Source organism: Cornus florida, unplaced genomic scaffold (assembly GCF_030987335.1).
Source record: "Cornus florida cultivar Cherokee Brave unplaced genomic scaffold, ASM3098733v1 CherokeeBrave_3.0.0_Hap2_Chr05, whole genome shotgun sequence".
In the NCBI taxonomy this organism is placed as follows: Eukaryota; Viridiplantae; Streptophyta; class Magnoliopsida; order Cornales; family Cornaceae; genus Cornus; species Cornus florida.
The window spans coordinates 105,885,654-105,912,276 of record NW_026775575.1 but is presented as its reverse complement, the minus strand read 5'-3'; the positions used below and the strand labels follow the sequence as shown (position 1 = coordinate 105,912,276).

Sequence of the window (26,623 nt, the reverse complement as noted above, 5' to 3'; positions counted from 1 at the left end):
TATTTCAAATTATCTATCTAATTTTTCCATTATAATGAAATAAAAAATAAAATATATATATTTGCCATCTCCAATTCAGCACACTAAACACATAATAACATTCTTTCTTTCTTTTTTAATCAAATATAATGGTGTCCCACCTTCTAAAAGTCCTCCAATCTCCTGAGTTACTATGCCCCTTATAATGTCCCAGACTATTCTAAATTTTTTATTCTGTATGTACCAAGCAATTATCAATAAAAATTTCTTAAAAATGATTCTAATATTAAAAAAAAATTAGACCTGTAGAAGTCTTTGCCATCACATTCAATAATAGGACTTACTAAAATAAAACACTTCTATTTTATTTGAAGAACCATTAAAGAAGTAGGGATAAAACACTTTTATTTTATTTGAAGAACCATTAAAGAAGTAGGGAGTCTTTCTCAGGCAAGTATTTTGCTTAAAAAAAAAAAAACACGTGAATTGATTTACTTAAAGTAGATAACAAGAAAATAAAAATATGATTTGCGTATAAATACATAATACATGAATTCTGATTCTTCAAAATAGTTGTTTGATATTTTGAGTGCAGTACCACTACACTAAAACACATAGATACAAATATATGTACTAATAATCTTCTTTCATTTGCACAGAAAGATGACCTTTACAGACTCAGTACCAGTACTAAGGCCCCATCTACCACTCACAGGTCATCGTCAATAACCTTTTGACTCCTAATAATAATTTTTTTTTAATCTCTTTTTCTGAATATTTTTACAGAGAAGAAGAAAGCTGAAGGCCACAACTCATTTCTGCTCATTGCCATACTTATCAGAACAACACTACTGATAAAACATCATAACATTAGGTTTCATTTTCTCCTTTTGAATGCTTTTTTTTTCCGACTTTCTCACCATCCAAACACCAAAGTCCAAACTCTTCAAACGCATGCAAGTCTCGTCGCGCCTTCCTCTGCAGAACAATCGTTTGCCATATTCAAAGATTTCTCATTCGACGGATCACTCACTGACCGCGATAAAGTCGACGACTCCAAATCTAATAGGCAAAAAAAATAAAATTAAAAAATAACTAAGCTATAGATAAAACATGTTAGAGTGGTGTATATATGTGTATGTGACCCTGTGTGTGTATATATAAACGTGTGTATGTGTGTGATAATTTCACATATAAGTGGAAAATTTTGAACTGAGATCTACATTTGAAATACTACCTCTGGATGCATTAAACGATCTCTTGCAGTGTAAAATGGCGCTTTGAATGCCATCTTGTTGCTGCAACAGCGAATCGTCGCGACGATTGGACTGAACAGACACAGGAGCTACCGCCGGCGAGGATGCCGATCGGCTTTTCCCTAAATGCTTACACACCACACGAAGTCCGGCCGGTAAATTCACCTGTTTCTGACTCTTCAAATTGTTCAGTGGCGGAGCTTCGGATACTTCCGGAGGTTGTGGCTCGCTCTTTGCCGCCGTTGATTTGACCGGAGGAGATTTCGGAGGCGCGGTTGACGGCGGCGACGGTGCAGGCTTCGCTCCTCCCGATGAACCGAGGCTCAACTGTCCCGAAAGCTTCAGCTTCTCACCATAGCGTTTCGAAACACGAATGTAGAGAGGCTTCACCATTTTCAAGTACCTCTGCATCACGTCCTTGGAGAATCGCTTGTCGTCGGAAATCGTCTCATCTGAGCTCTGCTTCTCAACCTTATTACAAGCCCTAGAACTGTTGTCTCTTGTGAACAGAGACACGATTGGTACTTCTTCAACCTTGAATTTAATTGTGAAAAACTTGTTCTGTGGTTGATTTTGCTGCTGTTGTTGAGACTGATCTGGTTGTTGATTCTGTTGCTTTGGAGTCGCCGAAGTAGAGCCATCATTCTCTGTTTTCTCATTCTCTGTTTTCTCAGTAGCATTAGACTTCGATTTCTTGAACTTCAACATCAAGACTCGAAACCTGGTAGCAGATTTCAACAGAGACACGGGAAACTGCGACTTGGAGTTCGGTTCGGAACTGTTTAGCACGATCGACGACGACTCGATCGGAACGAGCCGTCCTTTGAAGAAGAGATCGTCGGACGGTGAAAGCGAGACGTTTGGATCCGTACGGTCACCGCTCGAACCTGAGGACAAGGTAAACTTGAATTCTCTGTCATTTTCATCGTCAGTTGCATCAGAATCAACATTGTCACCATCGCCGTCTTCTTCGCCGCTGTCGGCTGAGTTGTCATTACCATCATCTTGGTGTTTCACTTGTTCCTCTTCGTCAGGTACGGAGAACTCCAAGTCGAAGAAGGGACCGTCGTCATTGTCGTCTTCGTCGGTCTCGGCTGTGTTATCATGACTTACGGCGGTGACAATGGTTTTAGTGGCGGCGGCGGTGCGAGCAGTAGGACCGGCGTCTAATGTGACAGAAGCTCCGCCGCCACCACCTCTCCAGTATTTGAGCAAGCTAAAAGCTTCCATAGTTGGGAGAGCCAGAATACAAATTGCTGGTAAAGTGAATTCTTCTGTGTTCTTTTTAGAGAGAGAAGAAAGCGAGTTTAGGGTTTGAGAGGTAGGCTTGTTTGTTTAATGGGTTTGAGATAGGTGTGGTGAAAATGGGAGTGAAAGAAAGAAAGCGTACAGAGGCAGAAGAGGTCAGCTTTTAGCAGAAAATGGGGAGAGGGACGATTCGCTTTTATTTGTCTGTTTTCATATACTAGTGTCATATATACTACGTGGTTGCAGAATAGTCATGTGAGAGCAGTCTGACTGTCAGATTTATACATATACTATATCCATGTATAATGTACTGTAAAGTATATATAGTTATATACTTTTATTTATTTATTTATCTGTATATAGTTATATACATAGAGTGAGAAACCCGGAGTCAAAGAACAATAGATATTTTGGAAAAAAGGATATGGAATATATAACAGAGATATGTAAAATATTAAAAATAAAATAATATAAATGTATTACTGTATTATATAAATAATTTTTTTTTTTTTTTTTTTTGTTTTCTAACGCTTTTATCTTTTTTCTAATTAATTCACATTGGTCTACTATTAAATTCACCTTTTCAAAAAGAACTTTAGGTATATTAATAATTGGGAAAATGCAAAAGAAATGTGGGTATATTGATAATTGGGAAATTGAAGGATTAGTGGGTGGTGTAATTGTTGGGTAGGAAATTGGTTAAGGAATTGTGAGCAATAAATAATAACAATTAACTCACATGGGAGTTATTTAGAAAGTAGGGTCTTATATTAATTTCAAGTTTGAAGCTTAAACATGTGATGTACAAGTTTAACCTGTGAATATCTAGCCGGTTAAAGTTTTAGTCAAAATTATTCTCTATTCATAATTTTGTTGTGGTACAGAGGAGTGAGTGAGTGTATTCAGTATTGTGTGAGTGACATTTTAGTGTAAAAAGCATCAAAGAGAGGTGGAGTCGGACCTAACCCTGAGGTGTAGTAGGTCCTGAGTCCTGACCCTCTGGCTAACCCACTTTACTTTTGTGGAGGAAAAAAAGCAGGTAGTAGCTATGGACAGACTATGGTATGGTTCTTCTGCTGCTGTGACAAAACCCAATTGGGTGATTTTAGTATTGAAGACAAAAATACTAATTGAGTGGGTCCCACAGGGCTTTTGACCTTCAGGTTTGCAATTGAAAGGGAATCGGATTGGATAATCCTAAGCCATTCTTTTGAGGGCTTTGGGAGATGACGTTTCAACCAAAAACAAACAAAAGGTTGGCACATGAAAAGTAAAGGGTATTTATTATCATCTTTATTGTGTGTGTGTGTATATATATATATATATTTGTAAGCAAGTACTATTGCTTTTATATTTCACATCATAAGATAATGGTAGAGAGAGAGAGACCCACCATCTAAATGGAGGTCAGGGATGAGCTTTTGAAAGTTTAAATGATAGTTTTGATTGCAACAATGCTTCCAAGAGCTGGTGATGTAAATGGTGTTATGGCGAACTATAACTATCCAGATGGGGTCCCCAGGTATGATATAAATAAATGAGGGCTAACTACCAAACCATAAGTTTGATTCAAACGAGGGCCTCACTTGCATCAATTCAATCATTTTCATTTTCATGCTTCACCCCTCCTTTTATTTGGAATGAGTTGAGAAGATATTAGCCATGTAAAACAAATAAAATGTTCAATTTGGGTCCACTTAGAAGTTATAATGGACCAAGTCCGGACTAAATTGGTGGGTGTCCACCACGTGGTTTGACAATTCCGGAAGGAGCCTTGATGCTCTCAAATTCCATGGTTAGTTAATTTTTTTGTTTTCCATTTTTTTTAAAGCATGTTTTCGAAATTCAAAAGGCTACAGGGAAGCTTCTTTCCTTATAATTTTCTCTGGAAAAAAAATATTTAAAATTTTTTTAAAATTATAAATATATTTATTTTTAAGTCCATTTTTCAAGTTCAAATTGAATCTTTTTATTGATAAAGACACAAATCACACATTTACTTTTAATTTTATAAGGACTCGAATCCTGGATCCGAATTCCCTCCTGTGGTGAAATTACAAGACCTGTTCGTTAAAACGTTGACATTTGGAGGCATGATATTTGCCTATTTTTTTAAATAACGTGTTTCGTTTTTGGAATATTAATCAGCCCTCGAAATAAATCAATGTGATGAAAACTAATTGAATAAAATTAAAGGATTTTTAACAAAGAAAAACAATGTGTGGATTATATATATATGTGTTTATATATATGTTTTTAATTTAGGAGTGTATTTGAAAATATATATTAATTCTTATTCAGATTAGATTTATACATATAGATTTCGGTGATGGTGATCAAGATATATGCGGCTACAGCTACGGAGATTGTTGGGGAGGGGTGGTGGTAGCTAAGAGGTTCAGAGGGAGGTATGATAGTCATCGTTAGAAGGTGGAGATGAAAGCAAGGTGGAGGCTAGTAAAAGAAATAACAATCTAGGTTGTTTGTTTTTTTTTTATTTTTTCACAATGATGATTGACCTTGCATCTGGATGCGATTTGCAGTTATTTGAACAAGTAACCAGGTATAGAATATGCCATTTGGATCACAGAATGACTCCCATCACAGCATTTCTTCTTTTCCAGAGGACCGATGTTTCTGCCATGAATCCCAATTTTAATGCAGACTTGAAAAGAAAAAAAAAAAAAAAAAAAACTACATATATACTCCCGAAAAACTGAATATGTTGGTGTTCGAGTTCATGGGTAAAATTAGACTAAAACCCAGTGTAACCCATGTACAATGGGTCCATAGTTGCAAACTTACAATATACATAATAATCTTTTACAATGAAGTCACACACAACCTATATATTATTACAACACAGGAAGCAGTCAATGCTAGTGTAACACACTTAATTCTATTTTACAAACAAACATATCATCACACGTACTAGAGAACTAGCAGTACAAACTTAATTCTATTTTACAAGAAGTTATCTCCTCCTTACTGTAATACAGCACACCTAATATAGAACACATATATATATGTATCGTGTTACAAGCTCGTTCTATTTCACGGAGAAAACAGAACCAGTTTGATCATGTTCTGCCAGTGTAACTACCTCATAGATTGGAATGTTAGGTCTCTACTCATGGCTCTTATAGGAAGTATGACAACTGCTCCTTTTTCCTTGAACCTCCTTCTCCATACAAATCATTCCATTGCTTCAACTCGGACATAACCGATCCCTCAGCTGCAAAGCTGGCTGCAACCTGCATCATCGAGAGAATAAAGTGAGCATCAGCAAAAAATATCGAAATCCCACCAACTCTCAAGTCTCAACACTATGTTTGGCCGTTTTTTTTTTAGGGGCGTGCCAAAGTCTTTCGACCCAAGGGGTTGGATAGCCAAACTATCCTTGGTGCTAAACAAATATGAAATCAGCTCTTAGTGAATCAGGCGACTGCTGGAAGGCAAAGATGACCCCTTCCTTCAGGTTCTTCAACGCCTCAATAAAGAGGACTTTCAGCACTATATGTAAAATGGATAAAGGGAGTAAAACAAATTACACGAGCATTCATCTATTCCAAGAGACTTAGAAAATAAAAGTAGAGGGGACTGAAGCCAAGCGTCGACTTTTATTTCATAAGTAAAATTCCCATACAGAGTACAAGAATTATAAATCTAACACTAGAGGCTACTCCTATGAACAGAAGTAAAATACAACTTAAAGGCTGAATGAAATGGCAGAGAATGAAAAACATCGATAAAGAAAATACTACATTATAAGAAAATGCATTGCGTTGGTCGGGGACCTTTTGCACATAGTCCTCTTCTTCTATTTATAGTTGAGGCTCCAAACAGTTACTAAAAGAAGTTTCTTTTTCAAATTCAAATATTATATTTGAATTAAACAAAAACTTCCTTATCCAAATACACTTCATTTTGTCTTAAGCAAATCCATTTACCGCTTATCCAAATGAACGTATTTTTTTTGGAATAAAATTGTCGTAGATGCAATTTGTAACTTAGACCCTAATTTAAATAAGAGTCCTATTAGTAACACAGTATATGTCTTTTCCTCCAATCAACCAAAACCACGTGTTTGAATAAAAATTTATTTTATGGTGAAAACACACTACTCAAATTCATGATGTAAATACAAGACACTCTAGAGCATCGGTGTCACTGACACAAGTTGGAGCATTATAACAGCTATTCTGTAAAATATCAAAAGTTAAATCTTCTTAGTTAGAGTCATCCCGACAACAACCTTGCCAGGACCAAAACTTAACTATGCCCTTTAATCTTGCAAAGCCTACTCAAGTTTCACCTCGGCTACATTATCTTACCGATAATGAAAATAGTACTGATGAAAATGAAACAGTAAAATCTACGATGCAAAGGGGCATCAAAGGTAAAACAAACACGGAAAGCAAGGAGAAATTCAGTCAATCTAGTAAAGCCCACACAGGTTTGCCTTCTTCCACACCTCAATACTCACTGTTGCAATATAGGCTACTACTTTTTTCTGTTCCTAGTGACAAAAGAAACCAAGCTATTTCTTGTGGGGAAGAACTTTGCTAGTGACAAAAGAAACTTACAATACATCCCATAAAATGGCTAAGATTGAGAATTTACTTGATTTTTCGCCTCCTTGAAGTCCTCCATGTTCAACGGCCTTATAGTTATGATTCTTTCCTCTTCACTTTCTTCGGGAGCGTCTTCAGAGTTTTTTCTATCAAAACTTCTCTGCCTTTTCTCCTGGGAAGTCAAATCATCATTAAAATTCAAATGAGAAACACGAACCTCCAGGGAATCAATGCAGTCTGGTATGTAGATTAAACGAGGCAAAAGAAAAATGAAAGGTAATTAAATACAAGAAAAAAGAGAAGCAAAGGAAAACATTTTTCCTTGTTCATTTCCCTCTAATTACCAAATCATATTAGATATTGTTATAATAAAATTGGTTGTAAATAATGAAAAAGAAAAGGAAAATCACACGTAAAATAAATACTTTTCCCTAACTTCCCCTTCTAATTCTTGCCCCTCTATTTTTTCCATAGTAATCCAAAACAAGAGAGAATGATTTCCATTATATTTTCTTTGCCAACCCTAAATCCGAGAACGGAAGTATCAGAAATGGTAGTGAAAATGAACAGCTTATAACAAATTATATACTTACAATATCCTTCAGCCTTTCTTGCTGTATCAACTCCCTAACTGGCCGGTAAGCAGCCGTTGTGCACAAGTTCTGCTTTCAATAATTGTGTCAAGAAATCAAAAAATCCGCCATATCCCGTTATCACCAAAATAAGAAAGGAAAAAAAAGAAGAAGAAGAAGCATCATATCCTATGGCAAAAATTAAATAAGTACAACCTTCAGATCACTTCCACTATATCCTTCAGTCATAGTTGCAATCTCCTTAAAGTCTAGGCCTTCATCAACTTTTTCTTTTGCCAAGAGAGTTTTCATAATTCTTTCCCGGTTCTCCACAGACGGTAAGCCAACCATGATTCTGTTGATCATGTTAAGATAAACAAGTTAATATTCAAATAATATTAGTACTGCCAGTAGCTCATTATAATGAAAACTTCATGTAAATAATGCCGGAAATCATCCCAACAATATATTTGAGATTATATTGTATTAGTAGTGTTTGCACAAATAAAATGTGGTAATATATTTGGTTTTACACAATAATATCATGAAAGCAATCCATACCAATTACACCACTTGGGAAAAAGTAATGGATATCTAACATGCAACAGAATTGAACTACATCAGAGTTGATTCAAGTTAGCATTAATAAAGCTACCATTCAAATAAATTTAGTTAGGAGTGAAAACATAAAATAAAATAAAAAAATTTGGTTTTCCAATTATTTTTCTTTTCACTCCTTGCCCTATAAACTAACGAATATGAACATGAATCAACCTTATCAAGTGCTAAAAAATCATATTGTCACACTGCATAAATATGCAAAGTTACCTCCTCTCGAAACGTCTAATAATTGCTTCATCGAGGTCAAATGGCCTATTGGTCGCAGCAAGAACAAGAATCCTTTCACCTGGTTTTGTCATGAGCCCATCCCAATGAGTCATGAACTCATTCTTTATCTTCCGCATGGCTTCATGCTCCCCAGCTCTCGTTCGCTGCCCAAGCATGCTATCGACCTCATCCACAAATACAATAGTAGGGGAGACCTTGGCTGCAAGAGTAAACAGTGCTCGGACATTCTTCTCATCTTCACCAAACCATTTTGAAGTAATGGTAGACATGGACACATTGATGAAGCTTGCTCCAGCCTCCCTGGCAATTGCCTTGGCCAGCATGGTCTTTCCAGTACCAGGGGGACCAAATAGCAATATTCCTCTGCATGGTTTTAAAAGGCCTCCCTTAAAAAGGTCTGGTCTCCGAAGAGGTAGCATCACTAGTTCCTGAAGAGATTCTTTAATCTCTTCCAAGGCACCAATATCAGCAAATGTCACCCCAATCTCGTTCGCGGGTATGACCTCTGGCCTTATGCGCTTCTCAAATTCATTGTCAGGAGCAACGTCCTACAATAAACGTCAACCTTAGTTGAGAAAGGGACTGCAGAAATCCATGGCATCCATTAACGATGCGTAAAGTGTAAGTTTAGCATTGGCAAGCTTTAGAGTCGTGTGAACATGCTCAGGAACTAAAAAAGAAACTAACAAAAAGGAAAATGAAAGAAAAGAAAGTTGAAGGTCGAACAAAGTATTCAAGGGTTACACTAAAAGAAAATATGTTTAAATGATTGTTCATGGTTCTATAGTACTGGCAGAGAATGAGAGTTGGAAATAACAAATCTAAGGCATATCATAGACTAACCGAAACTTTTGATGCTGGAACTGGATTATGCCCATCCTTCACCGTTGAAGCTGATGCCACTGCTTCACTTTTGTTTCCGGGGACTCTGCTTCCAGATTTTATTTCCGGCTTCACACCAGGTGCATCCTATAAGAAACATAAAAGGCTCATAAGCAGATCATATAATACTTGTTACATAACGATCAGATTGTTGAATAAAAGCAAGTGTGACAACCTCCAGCTTTAGAGCGTTCTTTCCACCAGACATACCACCCTGGAATACCCTCAATCCATGGGACAAACTGTTTCGATCATGTCCAAAACAGCAAATCAAGGAAAGGTCAACAGTAAAGAAACCATTAAATAATATGCTAATCTAACCTTGCAGATGAAATAACGAGTTTTCCATTCCTATATTCAGGATCCTTGTTATGCGTTAAATGATAAGAAATTGCTGATACCACAATTTCTTCTATGTATTTACTAAGAACCATCGTGTCTGACAAGCAGATTGTATCCAAATCGTCCGTGTCAAGGTCATTGGCTGCAAGAACTTCAAGTATGTGGTTTTTGTTATCCTGATATTTGATCATCTTCATATCTTCCTCCAGTTGAGACTTCCAACTAACAAGATGAGTTTCATCTTCGGGTGGCTGGATTTCAATATTGTAAGGGAATAGCGAAGTAAGCCTCTCATCTACCTCTCTGTAGTCACTACCAGGATCTAAAACTCGGGAACCAAGGATCAGCACTGATCCGGACATCCTCTTGAACATTTTCTGGAACATGATGTATGTCCTCTGCGATCTAAATAAGAGCTTCTCTATATCCCTTAAATACAGAACAATGGGGTCGGTTTTTGATACAGAAACCAGAACCTGTAGGTGAAATCAAATTGTTACTGCCAATCCACAACTTCCCAAAGTCCTGGAAGCTACATGATTAACTAATTAAATATCTACAATGGAAATATTATCAATAAAATGCAAGTAAAAAAAAAAAAAAAACAAGCCAAAAACAACAGAATGCACAAATTGGCTCAAAAGATTATACCTTATAAAGCGCATGAATGAAAAGCTTGTCATCAAAAGCCCAGCTGCTTGTGCGCTTAAGAGGAGCTAAAAATTAGAAATAAGCATTAGTGAAAAGAACAACAAAGCAGTTTAAGTTTAAAAAATTTATCTTGTACAACGGTTGATTAGTCCAAATTAAATAAAAGATTCATGTGGTAAATAGTATGAAAACTATGAAGATCTAAAATATTTCGTATTGCATAAGATATATGCCAATTTAAAACTTTGCCTGAATGCAGTACAACTCCAACAACCTAACACAGAATCCAAAAACAAAGAAAAGAATAAAAAAGAAGATATAAAGATAAATTATAGCTGATCCCAAATATAAATAAGTATAGATTTGCTTATAATAAGAGGCTTAAAAATCCTCTTGTTAAAGGGTTCCCTTCATTTATTCTTCCTCTGATTTCAACAACACATGTTACTACCAAAGAGCTCCTTGCACATATTATTTAGCACATACAATCACTATTCAAAGATAGGTAACTGCATATTTTTTCCTGGTAAATAGAATCTCTCTCAATAAAATGTTCTAAATAATAAAATTCTTCATAAAAACCTGGATTTGCAGAAGTGCATTGCGAAACGAAGTTATCCATATTAGCTGAATCAGATGCATTTCTACGAAGCCTCGGAGGATTAGAATATCCTTCTATTCCCCTGCAAATAAAGGCAAATGAGAGAGAGAAAAAAAATGTAACTACAAAAAAGGAAACCTAACACTGTTTAAAATCGAGAACTATTTATCACGCTATACCTTGATCCAAAATCTACAACACTGCTTTGTCTACGTAATTTGCCTGCAACAAACACTTCTTAGAGATACAAAATATGGAGAAAAATAGAGAAATACAATTAAAGTAATGGATCTACACTAAAAATTGTGAAGGAAGTGCAATATGAGACTACCCACACTCAAATACAAGGAGCAAAAAGAAAATATTTTTCTAACAAAATTACCAAAAATGAAATTCAAAATTTGGATAAAACTTTAAAATCCTAGCACGGTGACCGCATAGAGATATATTTTAGCAGCCACAACATTTCAGTATAATACATCCTAGCACCTACAGGAGATATTGCTTGTGTTTGAAAGTGTTTTTAAATATATAGTTATTTTTATAAATAATTTTAATATATTATGTCCCTAGTTTATATCAAAGTAGCCTAGTGGTAGATTAGTTGGTAGATGGAGACTAAAAAGTATGTTTTTTTTTTTTTTTTAACACAAGAGATCACCTGGGTTCAAGTCAGGCGAGAAAGCTGAATTTTCACTCTTCATCAGGCCATGATCAAAACGATTCGGTCTGATCACATGAGACTCTTGGGTTGCTCAAAAACTTACAAGCCGTCCATCATGGGATAGTACGTCGCAGATGGAGCGATCATAACCGTCCAATACGGAAAGTGGGCTGACCTTTGGGCTTACTGATTAAATGCTACATTCACATAACTCATAAATTGGACCATTGATATGAGCTGTCCATCATGGGATAGTGGCAAATGGAGCAATCATAGCCGTACAACATGGGAAGTGGACTGACCTTTGGGCTTACTGGTTAAATGCTACATTCACAATGCTCATAAATTGCACCACTACAAAAAAAGGCATGAGGTGAGCCCATTGTAATATGCCACACTTAGATTTGAGAACAAATTTAGTCTGTTTATGATTGCTTCTTAAAATCACTTTTATTATGAAAAATTGAGTTTAAATATGTTTTTGTAAGCATTAAAAGCGCTTTTAATAATTATCAAATTTAGCTCACTAGACTAAAGTTAAAAATCTAGCTCAGTAGACTAAAGTTAGAATTTGTAGTTTTTTCCTTTAGGGTCAGTTTGGTTGGATGGGTTTGAAGGGAAAGGGAAGGGAAGGGGATGGAGGGTAATAAAAAAATTGTGTTTGGGTAAAGTTAGTGGAGGGAAAGGGAAGGAGAGGGAGGGGTTTGGAGGGTTATTTATAAGCAACGTACAGTAATTTTTTAACCTTCCAAAATTGGGAGGATAAGGAAGGAAAGGGAAAGCAATGGCATACAAAATATTTGTTAAGCCAATTTTACCCTCAAATTTGCTCTTCATATTAGGGCCTGTATTATTGGCCTGCATACACCAACTCTCGGGATTTCTCAAATGCCCAAGAGAGCCGGCTCCAGCAATTACTTGAGGCGGCTCCAAAAAAAATGTGGAGCCGGCTCTACAAAAAGGAAGATCCGGCTCCACTCGGCACCTCTCAAAAACCCATAAGAGCCGGCTCCATGATCATGGTTGAGCCGGCTCCCTTCAAGTGTCCTATTCCCATTATATCTCGGCACTTCCTAATTTGGGGTCATTATTTGCAAGAAATTGGTGGATCTGTATGTTCGATCCACTTCATGCCTTGGGTTGTTAAGTTTTTTTTTTTTTTAAATAAAGTCAGAAAGAACCTAACTTACTGTTTTATGTTGTTGATCATCATTGATTACATTTGTGATCAAACCCCTCTCACCCAAAAAAGTAAGAAGCCAAATTTAAAGATTAAATTAATGATTATTTTTTTACTTTCTCTGTTGTTACTTGCTTGAAGGAAGATCTAGTAATTGGGTTTTCTATGCGATCTGTTGATTGTTTCAGTACTTACCAATATGATTATTTCATTGACTTTATTATTGTTTTGTTGATTTTATCATCTTTTTTGTTGAAGGAAATCAAACTTTTAATAGGAAATTCATTTGTGCTCTTGAGTATGAATGTTATTTCAACTTCATTTTAGGAATAAAAGTGAGTTACATTTTATTTATTTATTTTTTATTTTTGGGTAAATTGCATTTCTTTTTCTTTATTTTACTTCTGCCATCTAACATGACATAAAATTGGTTCCCAGAACAATTTTTCTTGAAAGGAGCCGCCTCCCATTTTGGGAGCCTGCTCTACTCATATTGGAGCCTCCTCTACTTAAAGTAGAGCCTGCTCCATTCATATTGGAGCCTCCTCCACTTTTACTTGAGCCGGCTCCTTTTATAAGATTTAGCTTGTTTTGTGTCCTACGACACAAAGCAAGCAATTAAAGAAGATCTACACTAGTTTTGTCGAAGACTTTTACATTCTTCTCAATATAGTTTAAGCAACCATCATTGGGTACAAATGCAGCGATCTTCTTCCCATTCTTAATCAGCTGCACACGAGCAGATTTTCTCATGGCAGAGTTGGGCTGCTTAGCCTCAATACCACTGCATAAATTAGTTAAGTGCTGTTGAGTTTTGAAATATTGATTTGGAAAGAGAAGATAAATGTGGCATTTGCTACCAAACTGAGCCTTAGAACCGAATCTTGGGGTAAAAATATTGTTGCATATTTAAATCTAAAAATTTATCTGTTAAAATATATAAAGGGCATAATAGTAATTTTTTTATTATCCTTCCCTTTCCTTTCTTTTCCCAAACATGATTGTTATCCTTCCCTTTCTTTTCCTTCATTAATCAACCAAACACGATTGAGGATTAAACTCATCCTTCCCTTCCCTTTCCTTCCCTTTCCCTTATAACTAATGTTATCCTTTCCCTTCAAACCCATCCTACCAAACATAGCCTTAGAGTAGAGATTGAATATTTTAAGTAACTCTTTTTCATTAGACAATTTTATCCGTCCATATTTTATATAAAGTTGCTATTACCAAATAAAGTAACATCATATTAAAGTATATTATTGTATAATTAGCAATAGAAGTGTTTTTAAAAAATATTGTTATCAAATAAATTAAAAAATAATTTAAATGTGAAAAGTACTTATTATAATGTGTCATCAAATACCTAACATTTTTTTTTTTAATAAGTAAACAAATACCTAACATGTTATCTTTGGGGAAAAAAAAAAAAACACCTACCAAGTTTTTTACGGACCACAATTTTTTCAACTCTTCCAAACGGATTCTAAGAAAAGAATTCTGTTGAGAGGGTGAGAAATCCGGTGAAATTTCGATGAGGTTTCAAACGACATGCTTGAATTCCGATTAAGGTCTGATGAGGTTTTCGGTAACCATGTCCGGATTCTGACGAGGCTTAGATTAAGATTCTGGTCGACAAATCCAGATTCCGGTGAGGAACCGATGAATCCATATTCAGGCGAGGACCGGATTCCAACCTTCTTGGATTCTGGCCAATTTTTTGGTAACAAAATTAGGGAATTATAGAAATTACAAGTTGGTAAAGTTTCCAACTAGACACTTGATATATACATATATATTTTGATATATGTGTTTGAGTTTGAATATAATTTCTTCAATTATACTTTATTTTGGGTGAATGATTGGATGAAAATGAATACATGGGTTCATAGAGGACATACAGATTATTGAATTCGGCTTATTGAATCCCAGAGATAGTCATACAATTTGATATTCCGATCACATACAGGAGAGACTTCAACTATCTTGTACACCTCTTAAGTTTTGATTTAAAATTATATTTAATTTATTAATTATGTTTTAATTTAAAATTATATTTAATTTATTAATTATATTATTTCAGTATATTATTATTTATCACATATTTATATTTAAGTGATTTTATTCTCTTACATCTGATATATTGTAATTTTTGTGATCCGGTTCCAACAGCTTTTGGCATTGCTAACAACTGGGCTGCTAATTATGAAAACATGGGTTCACCTCAAGGATAGGCAGATAATGAAAAAAAACAAAAAAAAAAAAGAAAGAAAGAAAAAGAAAAAGACCAAATATATGTCAAGCATATATCAAAAAATAATAATATATAACATAATATATACAAATCTATATATATTTGCTCATTTTACCCACATTAATATCAACATAATCATTAATTTAGAGCTTAGAGTTAGATGGGAGTTATTTTTGTTTTTTAAAACATTGTATTACTTTTCTGATTAACCCATGATATATTTTAAAATTGCATTAGAGTCCGCGGTGTTCAACTAACCCTAGGGATGAAAAACACTTTCACCTTCTTTCCTAAGAAACTTCTAGATACATAACACCAGGGATGAAAAAAAACAATAGGCTATGCAACTGAACTTGGATAAATCCTTCCCTTGCAACTATTAGGAGTTGGGATCAGGGTGTGAATTAGAATCCCAATGCGATATATATTATATATCTTATGGTGAAAAAATTAAGAATATCACTTGATGAGAGAGAGTGTGAATACATAGAGAAATGAGATAAGAAGAAAATGTATATTGCACGCTCATATCCATTGCGTATAAAAATAAAAATAAATAAATAAATCTGTTTTCCAGCGGTAAAAATAATAATAATAGAAAAAAAAAAAAAAAAAAAAAAAAAAAAAAAAAAAAAATCTGCTTCACTAAGAATAAAAGAATTTTTTCTATCATACCTACAGTTTCCTCTTTTGGTTGACGAATTGAAAATGACCCAAATAAACTAGACACACGCCCCAGTGTTGTCTCAGAAATGGACCTTTTGACAGACTGCAAAACAAAATTAAAAGAACAAACAGTATTAAGTTCACTGGTCGAACACATCTTGCTAATGGTCTTTTTTGTTATAGACAATGCAGTGGTGTAACAGACCATACAGTAATCATGCAGACAATGCATTTCCAAATGGAGGACAGAAATTTGGAGTGCCAGCTTTCCCCAACTCTTGGGATCAAAGACACCCAATTATTAGAAACCTAACATCATATGCAGAACATAAAAAGATACATGCTTGGATAAATTTGGGAAACATACTGATCCTTTGTTGACACTTCCATATTTGCTCTGGATCTGTAAAAAAACCACCAACATAAACACTAATGAAAACACACACGCACAGCAAGAACAACACAAACACGCACAGCAACAATACCACTAATGAACGAGGAACCTAGGAACATAGCAAGCTGATGAACTCACCTTCAAAGAAAAGTCAGTTGCATCTAATAACAGTAACTTGGCTTGAAAGTAATGAGCTAAGGCCTTCACAAGCATTTGTTGGTAAAGTTCTTCAAAATGTGAATGGAGCAAATAAGTTGATGAAGAAAGTAGATGCATATTAAATAAATTGAATCAGATATCAACATATATCAAATGACCAACCAGCAGGTCCTGAGAGCAAAATAGTTCGACTTGCAGGAGAAAGATTCCTTGTATGCTTAGAAAAATCAGCTTTCTTTAAGTGGACAAAAGCAGCACTTGTTAATAAGACTCTTGTCTGCTCGCTGTCATTGTAATTTAACAAAAAAAAAAACATCAGCATGAAGTGATAGTATAATAAGAGAACAGGTTCAAAAGCAAATATCTCAAGTTAAGCATCAATATATTATCATACAAGCTTACCCTTTATCTAAAAAAAATAAAAATAAATAAATAAATAAAAGAAGAAGAAGAAGAAGAAGATATTATCATACATCTATAGAATTGCAAAGATATGCCAAAAATTGCAGTTCCTTCTACAATTCAAACACTGGTAACATTTCCAAGCTCTTGCATTATTGATGCTGCTTGATCTATGTTACCATACACAAGATTTATAAATAAGTATTTTGAATCATCATTTCTGTTGGGCACATTGGAAGTTCTGATACCTGCCTGGTCAATAGTGACCCAAACAAATATACACACAATGATGACAAATCCTAATAACAGCAAGATATGAGACAAGATTTATACGTGGTTCACCATCACAAATAGGGTTACGTCCACAAGCAAAGATGATCTGTATCACTATATAGAAGAAGATTACAAATTGAAGAACGTTTTGGTTCTTCCAGAAAATAATCCCTCTTCTCACAATCAAATGTCACCCACCAAACGAAGAAAAACTCACCGAACGCTCTCAAGAAAAACCCAATAATTATATAGTTTACATAAATAAGAAAACACACCCAAAGACAAACTTTAAATATCTTTGTTGAAGATTGTACATACAAAATGATTTATTCACACAAAAAACAATATAACTTATTCTGACTCTACCCTCTCTTGATCAGAATATGTCTCTGTGATCTTTGAATCACCGGGATTTACATCTTTTGCTGCGTGTTACGCCTAATTTATAGGCCAAAGTTGCCACCTTTGGATACCTTACTTGTCGTTGGAACAAAGCAATTCATTCCTTATCAAATACTTTCCTTAAAGTTTGCCAATTGACCACCACAATTGTATAATTCAACCAATGAAATTCTGCCAAAATCCCGAAAATTTCTATCCTGTAGGCCTGGATTTAGTCAACAAATGACTAACCAAAAGAGCGCGCATATGCAAGACACATGTGAATCAATCACTAATATTTGTTATCACTTTTATATTTAGCCAAGTTATGTTGGAGTTAGAGAGTGTTTACTGTTTTACTTATTTACTTTAAGGTAATATATATATATATATATATATATATATATATATATATATATATATATAAGTGAGATGGTGTAGAAACCCTACAACCATCATATTATGTTCTCTGAAATCTCTTTTTCTCCTCCTTTTTCCACTTCTCCTCTCTAACCTTAGAAACAAATTCCCCTCACAAGCTCAATCTAACTTGGTATCAGAGTAACGTATCAAAGCCAAGAACTCATCTTTGTCAAGTTGTAGAACATCGGAAGGGGTTGACATCAGCAGCCACGTACTAACGTCATCTGACGTCATAATGATGCCAAAAAAAATTTGGGTCCGAATTTGTGCAGCTTGGATCACTTAATTTTTCTTTTTGTTGGTTGAGTTTCATCATATATGTTGCGTTTGGACTGGGAAAGACCTTTGTTAGTTGTTTATTGTTTTGTTGCATCTGGGACAACTTTTGTGGATCTAAGGGGTTTGGCTGACCTATTTTCTATACTATGGGACTATTTTTTTGGAACTTTCTGCCTTCTAAATGGTTTATTGATGCTTGGGCTGCTAAAATTTGTTCTTAACTTTGCCTCGAGATGTATCTTATCATTGCAAACCAAGTTTTGCACTTTGTTTTGAGTTTCTGATCCATTGTTGAATTTGTTCCAGCACTTAGATCACTTGCTGCTTCTATTTTTTTGCCTCCTAGTTCTTATTTTCTGGTTTGAAATTTCCTTTCGAATCTACTCTTTATTTTATTTTGACCCAAACTTTGCCATGGCTGAGAATAAATCACAACCACCACTACAGAATGATGATATGCCTAAGTCGATTACTTCGACAAAGTTGAACGATGTTAATTATCTTGCACAATTTTTTTTTTTTTTTTTTGCGTGGACATAGAAAATAAAAATACTTGACTGATGACCCCACAATTGACACGAAGTCTAAGCAATACAAGGATTGGATGTGTGAGGATTCTATTGTTATGGAATGGTTATGGCATGGTATAGGATCTTGTATTGTTACTACAGTTGCATTTTATGAATCCTTTAAGAAGATCTGGGAATCTCTTGCAGAGTCGTTCTTGCAATAGAGCAAGGTTTCTCGGGTTTATGAGTTGTATGAGAAAAAATTTCATAACTAAATAAACAGTCATGGAAATCATTATTTGATTATTACAACACCCTTAAAAATTTGTGGGATTAATTATTATAACATCGACCATTTATTATTAGAGCAACAGAAGCGTCAGTGGGAGGAATTTATGATTACTTCATTGCTATCCGGTTTAGGCTCTGATCTCCATGGCTTTATAGATTAGATTCTTGTTAGTGAAAAGTTACTTAAAGCTGTCAATGCATATTTTCGATTATTGAGGTCCTCTTTGGGACAAAGTTCCATTATAAATTCTACAGTCTCTTCTGCCTTAGGCCCTTAGTTTCTTGTAGTGTGGGTCGTGGTACTGTACATGGTGGTCGTGGCAACCATGATTTTCGTGCTGGTTTTCGTTGTGGTGGTCGTTTTAGTGGACGCGGAGATATAAAATGTGATCACTGTGGTGATACGAATCATACTGAACCTTATTATTGGGTAAAGTCTGGTAAGCCATATTATGTTTATCAAGTTATCGATGGTACTTCACAATCATATCCTCGTACCGATTTTGGACATGTAGCTTCTTATTCTGATTCTCGTGATACATTCACCACTCAACTTAGTGAGTTTATATAAATATTGCAAACTACTCTTCCACCCCCTTCCACTAGTACCTTAGCCAATTCATGTAATGTTGCGTGTGTGGCCAAGTCATCTTCATATTGGGTATTAACTCTGGAACAAGTTCACATTTGTTTGGTATATCATCTCTCTTTTTGATTTGAAATCTATTAACCACCACATTGTTTTAGTTGATGGCTCTTCTCGTCTTGTCCTTTGGAAATGTGTTCTTCACCCTACCAATTCATTATCCTTATCTTTCAGTCTTCTATTTTGCCTTTTAATTTTCTTTCTGTAAGTCAATTGACCAAAACATTACATTATTCCATAACATTTTTTCCCACATCATGTGTTTTTCAGGACCTTAGGAAGAAGAAGACAATTGGTAAGGGCACGAGAAGGATGGGATTTATTATCTGGATCCTGGTAAACCTTCATTTATTTTGTCTTTAGCCTTGAATGTTATAGTCTCACATCTTTAATGGCATTTTCGTTTAGGTCATCCGTCTTTGGCCAAGTTGAGATTAATTATTCCACCTTAAGTCATGTACTTATTTTAAAATGTGAGGCTTTTCAATTGGGCAACATCACCATAGTTCTTTTCTATGTCGTAGTCATAGTCGTCAAATTGAGTCATTTGATGTAGTTCACAAAAACATCTAGGGTCCTTCTAGAACTACCGGTTTGAATGGATATCATTATTTTGTTATATTTGTTGATGATTATTCTTGCATGACATGATTATTTTTAACAAAAAGAGGTCGGAGTTACCTCATATTGCTACCAAGTTTTATAATGAAATTCTTACTCAGTTTGGTAGATGCATTAAAGTTATTCGTTCTGATAATGCCTTTATATATAATCTAGTTGTGTACACACCTCTCAATAGAATGGTGTTATTAAATGTAAGCATCGTCATTGGTTGGATTTGGCTTGTACTTTTTATTCAATATGCAGGTACCCAAGCATTTTTGGGCTGATGCCATTCTCACGGCTTGTCACCTTGTTAATCGTATGTCATCTGCTATTGTGAATAATCAGAGTTCTTTTTCTTTGTTACATCCCAATGCCTCTTCTTTTTTTGCTCACGCCTCATGTATTTGGTTGTATGGCATTTGTTCATACCTTGACCCCAAGGCATGACAAACTATCCCCTCGTGCACATGTATGTTTCTTGGATACTCCCATACTCAGAAAGGGTACCGTTGTTATAGTCCTAAATCTCGGTGATACCTTGTCAGTTACTTTCTTCGAGTCTACAACCTTCTTTCATCGTTTGGCCAAAATTTATCTTTAGATCTTATATCTCTTCGTGAGGGGGAGCCTTCATTCTATTCTCCTATACTCTTGATGACATTACTACCACTTTTTAATAATCCATTGCAGGTTTTTCAACGATCCAGATTTTGGCCGGTTATTTTCTATAGTCCAGACATGACATTGATCTTTTCCACCAAAGGTTCTTGTTTCTCCACCCTCTAACTCTGATGATTTACCAATTGCATTACGTCGAGATAAACGTATTTGTACTCAAACATTCCACTACTAGTTTTATGTCCTCCATCTTGCACTTTTATGCTTTTACATTGTCCTCTATTTCTATTCCCTCATCTTATTAGCATGCCTTCTCCATGTCTTAGTGGAAACACATTATGGATAAGGAAATGAGTGTTCTTCACAAGAATCAGACCTAAGAGCTTATTGTTCTTCTTTCTGGAAAATGAACTGTTGGGTGTCGTTGGGTTTATAATGTAAAATATTATCCTGATGGTTCTGTTAAGCGTCTTAAGTCACGATTGGTTACCAAATGGTACACTAGACCTATGGGGTTATTTATTCAGAGAACTTTTCTCATGTAGCTTATATTAACTCCGTTCAAGTTTTTCTCTTTTTGGCAACCTATTATTCTTGGCCTTTATATCAGCTTGAAATAAAGAATTTATTTCTTCATGGCGATCTACAAGAGGAAGCTTAAATGGATCAGCTACCTGGTTATCTTGTTGCTGGTAGTGAGCACCAAGTTTGTCACTTATGCAAGGCTCTACATGGTGAAGTAGTTTCCTCGTGCCTGGTTTGATAAATTTAGCACTATGGTTATTGATAATGGTTTTGAGCGCTCTACTTTTGCTCATTCTGTGTTTGTTCATTATTCTTCTAAGGACACCATTGTCTTGATTGTTTATTTAATGATATTATCATCTTTGGGAGTGATTCTATAGGAATTATAGAGTTGAAACATCGTTTGGGTCAATAATTCCATACTAAAGACCTAGGTGCACTTCGCTATTTTCTTGGGATTGAGGTTGCACGTTCCCATCGGGGCATCTCACTAACTCAATGGAAATATGTTATTGTTCTTCTTTTTTAGACTAATCTCTTAGGTCTTAGGTGCTCGACCTGCTGATACTCCTATGGACCCTACGATCAGACGATAAACATTGGGAAGTGTTTAGTACTGATATTGGACGATATCGTCGTCTTGTTGGGAAATTAATTTATCTTATCGTTACTTGTCCCGATATTACTTATGTTGTTAGAGTGATTAGTCAATACATGCATGTTCTTCATTAACCTCACTTCGAGGTTGTTTGTCGTATTTTGCATTATTTGAAGTGTGCGCCTGGTAGTGGGTTGTTGCATAAGCCTTCTCTCTCTTTATCTGTGATAGGTTTTAGTAATACCGACTGAGCTAGAAATCACTCTAACGGACGCTCTACATATGGTTGTTGCACGTTTGTTGGCAGTAATCTTGTCACTTGGTGGAGTAAAAAGCAAATCGTTGTTCCTCGTTCTAGTCTTGTGGCCAAGTATCGTGATATGGCTCACACTACTTTTGAGATGTTGTGGGTTCGTTCTTTTCTTCAAGAGATGGATATTAATGTTCTATCATATGCTCATCCATTGTGATAATCAATCTTCTATCTTCATTGCTATCAATCATGTTTTTCACAAGTGCACCAAGCATATAGAGATTGATTGTCATTTTATTCGTGATATGTTGATGTGGCGGAAACAAATTGTTACTCCTTATGTTTGCTTAAACGATCAACTTATGATATTTTTCGGAAGCCGTTAGCTCATGGTGCCTTTCAGTGATTATGTTTCAAGCTAGGCATGTTTAATATATATGTTCCAGATTGAGGGGGAATGTTGAAGTTAGAGAGTGTTTACTGTTTTACTTGTTTATTTTGGGGCATTATTGTAAATTTTTTTATCTCAATATATATGCAAATAAGATGGTGTGGAAACCCTACAACTGTTGTATTACATTCTCTGATTTCTCTTCTTCTCTTCATTTTTCCACTTCTCCTCTCTAACCCTATAAACCAAATCCCCTCAGAAGCTCTAACTAGTTGAATATCCATTTTTTTATATGTATATTTTAAATCTGAAAGATTAATGTGTATAAGACCTGGTAAAAACAAACTAAATTCTAATACAAATTAAATGAACCATTTAAATTGGCCAGATTATATTTAACACTGCAAGAGACACATAAGAATTAATTAGTACTGACATCAGCAAACCTATTTCTGCATAGCATATAAATAATTTATTGTTTGAATTAAAAATGTCATACTTCATGTTCATGGATAACAAAATAAAGTCTCACATTGTAACTACTTCAATAATATAAGGCACAAAATATATATATAAGGGCATTTAGGGTTTGGAAAAGGGCATTGAGACTCACTGAAATCACATAAAAAAAGAGAGATGGTTTGGAGGTTGAAACTTGTAATTTTTAGATTTTCCCATAGTGAATTCTTTCGCCAGATCTTCACCGTAGATACAGGTTGTGCCGAATCATACTAAATTTTTGGGTTCTTCGCATGTGGCATGTTTATTTTTTGTTGTGATTCTTGATTTTTTTTTTTCTTAGGTTTATTATGTTTGTCGTAACAAACAAGTATCAAAGCTTTCGGTTTGAAGTAGGGATGGCGTTCAATTTATGAAAATTGAGAATTTTGACGGCAGAAACGACTTCAACATGTGGCGGGTTAGGATGCAGGCTTTATTGGTACAAAATGGGTTATCCAAAGCACTGAGGGGGAATGATGTAGCACAAAGATTAAGGACAAAGATAAGATTATGGAAAAAGCACACAATACGATTATGTTATGCTTGAGTACCGAGATTTTGTGAGAAGTTCCTGGAGAGACTACGACAGATGGGCTAGGGCCAAGTTGGAGTCTGGGTAAATGACGAAATCTATTGTGGATCGCTTCTATCTAAAGAAACAGGTGTTCACTCTAAAGATGCATGAAGGTTCTGTTGGGGAACATGATAGATTCAAATACACGAGTTGCACATGCTTCAACATTACTTTTGGAGAAAAGGGAAAGAGAAATAAAAGTAGAATTTTTTTAATTTAGGGTTTTTATACTTATTCTTATTTTTAATAATGTTTGAATTTTAGGGTTATTTTGGTATTTTTATATTTTAGGGTTTCTTTATACTTTGCCCATATAAAGGCTTTTGTAAGCAAAAATTAATTTTTGGAGATTATTGATTATTGCTTTCTTTGTTTTTCTCAGCCCCTTCTTCTAGTCCATCTCTTCTTCTATTTTCTCGTTCATTTCTTTCTTTTTGTTGCTACATGTCTTTCATTAGGTTCGGCTCTCAAAGTCCATCTTGACGAGGTAAACAGTATCATCAAAGACTTAAATAATATTGATATCAAGATAGAGGTTGTTACCGGAATTGCTATGTACATCCACTGCTAACGGACTCGAATTTGTTATCAATGACTGTTCTTGGGTCTTTTCTTGTTCGTGGAGCTTGTTGTTCTATATATGTCTCTAGATGTTGGGCTAGTTGGGCTCTAACTTGAGGGCTACTTGCCTTATGGATCACACCGTAAATTCTTTATATATTAATACATTTGCTTTACCATTCAAAAAAAAAAAAAAGAAAAAGAAAAAAGAGATAGAGGATGATGATCATGCTTTTATTTTGTTGTGTTCTTTACCACACTCGTACGAGAACTTTGTCGATACAATTATGTATGGCAAAATTGTTTTGTCCATGGAAGACGTGAAAATAGCTCTGAATTCCAAAGAGTTATAGAGGAGGGCGTTTGAGGGCAATACAAAAAGTTGTGTAGGTTGGTTGTTAGAGGGAGAACAGATCAGAAGGAAGGATCTGGCAACAAAAATTGTTCCAAGTCTAAGAACAAAACGAAAGTGTTAAGGTGCATTTTTATAAGAGAACAAAATCGTTACAAGGCTAACATTTTTATAAGAGAACAAAATCATTTGTCAGTGATCAACTCTGAAAACATCAAAAGCTGTAAATTTAAAAGGAAATATAGAGCTCATGCCAAAAGGCCGGGGCTCCATGATATAATATCACAAACAAAACCCGAGCACGGCCAAAATAAGGAATAAGAGACGACAAAAGGGCCTCAACTGCAAGTTCATAGAAGCTTTGTTCCAACTAGATGGCAAAGACATCACTCATTATATGGTTTCACTTTTAACTCATCAAATGTCACTTTTAACTTACCAGAAATGAACCAAAATTAAAGTACATTTTTTTTTAATCTACATTTAATAAAAAATAAATAATAAAAAAAGGAACCACTGAAAAAAAAAAAAAAAAAAAAAAAAAAAAAAAAAAAAAAAAAAAAAAAGTTAGAAGTCCATTCAAGTCAATAACAATCTTTCGTTCCCAATTATGAAACTTCACAAATTAAATATAGAAGGTAAATGAACTTTAGAAGATGGGAGTTGCATGTCAAACAAATTTTACTATGTGAAAGTAATTATTATACTTACACATTTAATTTGTCTTTTATGTGAATATCAGTATTTTATTCAAATATCTATTATCTAATGCCAGCTGCTACTTTAAACACCCTTACTATACTAGACAAGGCTGGATTGTTCTGCATCAATAGAATTAAGCTACCTGATACAACTTACCAGATTAACCAAATCTAGTTGTTAGATAGTTCTACAATCATGCAGTACTTCAAGATGATTCTGTTAATTATGTGACAACTCAGCAATATAATTACATGCGGTGTTGTTTTAACAAACTAATGATTCTGAAAATTAAAGATTATCTGTTTGCAAAAAAAATAAAAAAAAATTCAAATTAGGAAATCAAAGTGATCTCAATTTAAAATGAATGTAGAAGACTAATGAATGAAAATCAAGTGATCGAGAACATCAAGTAGTTCAAAACAACAAAACAAATACACATATTGCAGTGGAATCAACATCAATTTCTTTTAATAATTCCAATAATTCCAAGTATGATATAAACATGCCATAAAAAAATCTACCAAGTTATATTATGATATTATCCAATGTCTCTGAAAATATATATATATATGTAACAAAATAATCACAGGAATGGCATGCTCTTTGCATTACACAAAAAAACACTTTCATCATCTAGATCAAATCATAAAGTGCGCAAAGGATGGGAGGGAATTTGCCGGTCACCTGAGGTAGTACGGGAATTCTTCAAATGTAACTTTGCTATCTCTGCCATCAATAATTAGTTTCATCATCTCATGCTCCATTCTCTCTCCGGTGATGACATTTGCAGAGGAATCATAACCCGTCCATTTGCTTACTGTCTGACCTGAAGCCAATCCCAGACCCATTCCAACTCCTATCCCCACCCCCAAAGCCGACATCAAAACATGTTTCTGCTCCATCTCTTCTACACTCTTTTGAAACCCTAAATCTCTGAAAATTTAACCTAATAACACAAATCCCAATATAAGCAATAATTTCCTCTTCCTCCGTTTTTCGCTCAACACTCAGAACAGCAACTCAGATATTTTTCTTGTTTATGCGCCACAAGAAACCTCCTCTCTATGAGGTACCATGAATATCGTCCACAAAATATGGAATCAAAGGATCCAACGGATGTTAACTCTCATAACCTTCAAACGCTAGGCTTGTATACGAAGAACACAGCAATATTTCACGCTTTCAAAGGGAACTCAGAATCTCTCTGCACAGCGACTGATTCGAACCACCTGTGAATATACAACCGTACTTTCACGCCGTTTGTAGTATGAAGATGAACAAAATGTGCCAAAATATAAAAAATTTGATGGAAATACAAAGAAAGTTTAAGCCAGACGTTATGTTTCTTCTTTTCTTACACCAACTAAAAAGATCAACGATCCGTACGATGCTTCTCTCCGTGTCTGTCTATATATATATGTATATGTATATATATATTTACAAGTTTCTGCTTCTTTCTCACACAACAAA

General features: G+C 34.9%; 2 protein-coding genes across 2 annotated transcripts; both read right to left on the bottom strand.

The window, feature by feature from the left end:
• Positions 1 to 240: 240 nt before the first annotated feature.
• LOC132310453 (probable membrane-associated kinase regulator 2) lies at positions 241 to 2,693 on the bottom strand. The gene is made up of 2 exons (XM_059808623.1): positions 1,217 to 2,693; positions 241 to 1,041 (listed from the first exon to the last, which is right to left on the bottom strand). Exons 1-2 carry the CDS (start codon positions 2,463 to 2,465, stop codon positions 926 to 928), a joined length of 1,365 nt encoding a protein of 454 aa, XP_059664606.1. The 5' UTR covers positions 2,466 to 2,693; the 3' UTR covers positions 241 to 925.
• A 2,269-nt stretch (positions 2,694 to 4,962) lies between these two features.
• Positions 4,963 to 26,361, bottom strand: LOC132309908 (uncharacterized). The gene is made up of 20 exons (XM_059808163.1): positions 25,838 to 26,361; positions 16,431 to 16,552; positions 16,248 to 16,336; positions 16,083 to 16,118; positions 15,500 to 15,818; positions 14,389 to 14,503; positions 13,456 to 13,582; positions 12,364 to 12,476; positions 11,337 to 11,365; positions 11,134 to 11,176; positions 10,936 to 11,036; positions 10,354 to 10,418; positions 9,682 to 10,178; positions 9,536 to 9,602; positions 9,322 to 9,447; positions 8,458 to 9,026; positions 7,846 to 7,984; positions 7,651 to 7,719; positions 7,107 to 7,229; positions 4,963 to 5,737 (listed from the first exon to the last, which is right to left on the bottom strand). The coding sequence occupies exons 1-20, from the start codon at positions 26,053 to 26,055 to the stop codon at positions 5,624 to 5,626; spliced, it is 3,081 nt and encodes a 1,026-aa protein (XP_059664146.1). The 5' UTR covers positions 26,056 to 26,361; the 3' UTR covers positions 4,963 to 5,623.
• Between the last annotated feature and the right edge of the window lie 262 nt (positions 26,362 to 26,623).

Excerpts from the sequence above, each read along its gene's own strand:
- LOC132310453 (XM_059808623.1), bottom strand. The coding sequence starts at position 2,465 with ATGGAAGCTTTTAGCTTGCTCAAATACTGGAGAGGTGGTGGCGGCGGA. Across the intron at positions 1,042-1,216 it reads ATCGTTTAATGCATCCAGAG|ATTTGGAGTCGTCGACTTTA; the intron begins GTAGTATTTCAA and ends TTTGCCTATTAG.
- LOC132309908 (XM_059808163.1), bottom strand. The coding sequence starts at position 26,055 with ATGGAGCAGAAACATGTTTTGATGTCGGCTTTGGGGGTGGGGATAGGA. Across the intron at positions 13,583-14,388 it reads CTCGTCAGAATCCGGACATG|TGGTATTGAGGCTAAGCAGC; the intron begins GTTACCGAAAAC and ends TAATTTATGCAG. Across the intron at positions 7,720-7,845 it reads ATAGTGGAAGTGATCTGAAG|AACTTGTGCACAACGGCTGC; the intron begins GTTGTACTTATT and ends TATTGAAAGCAG.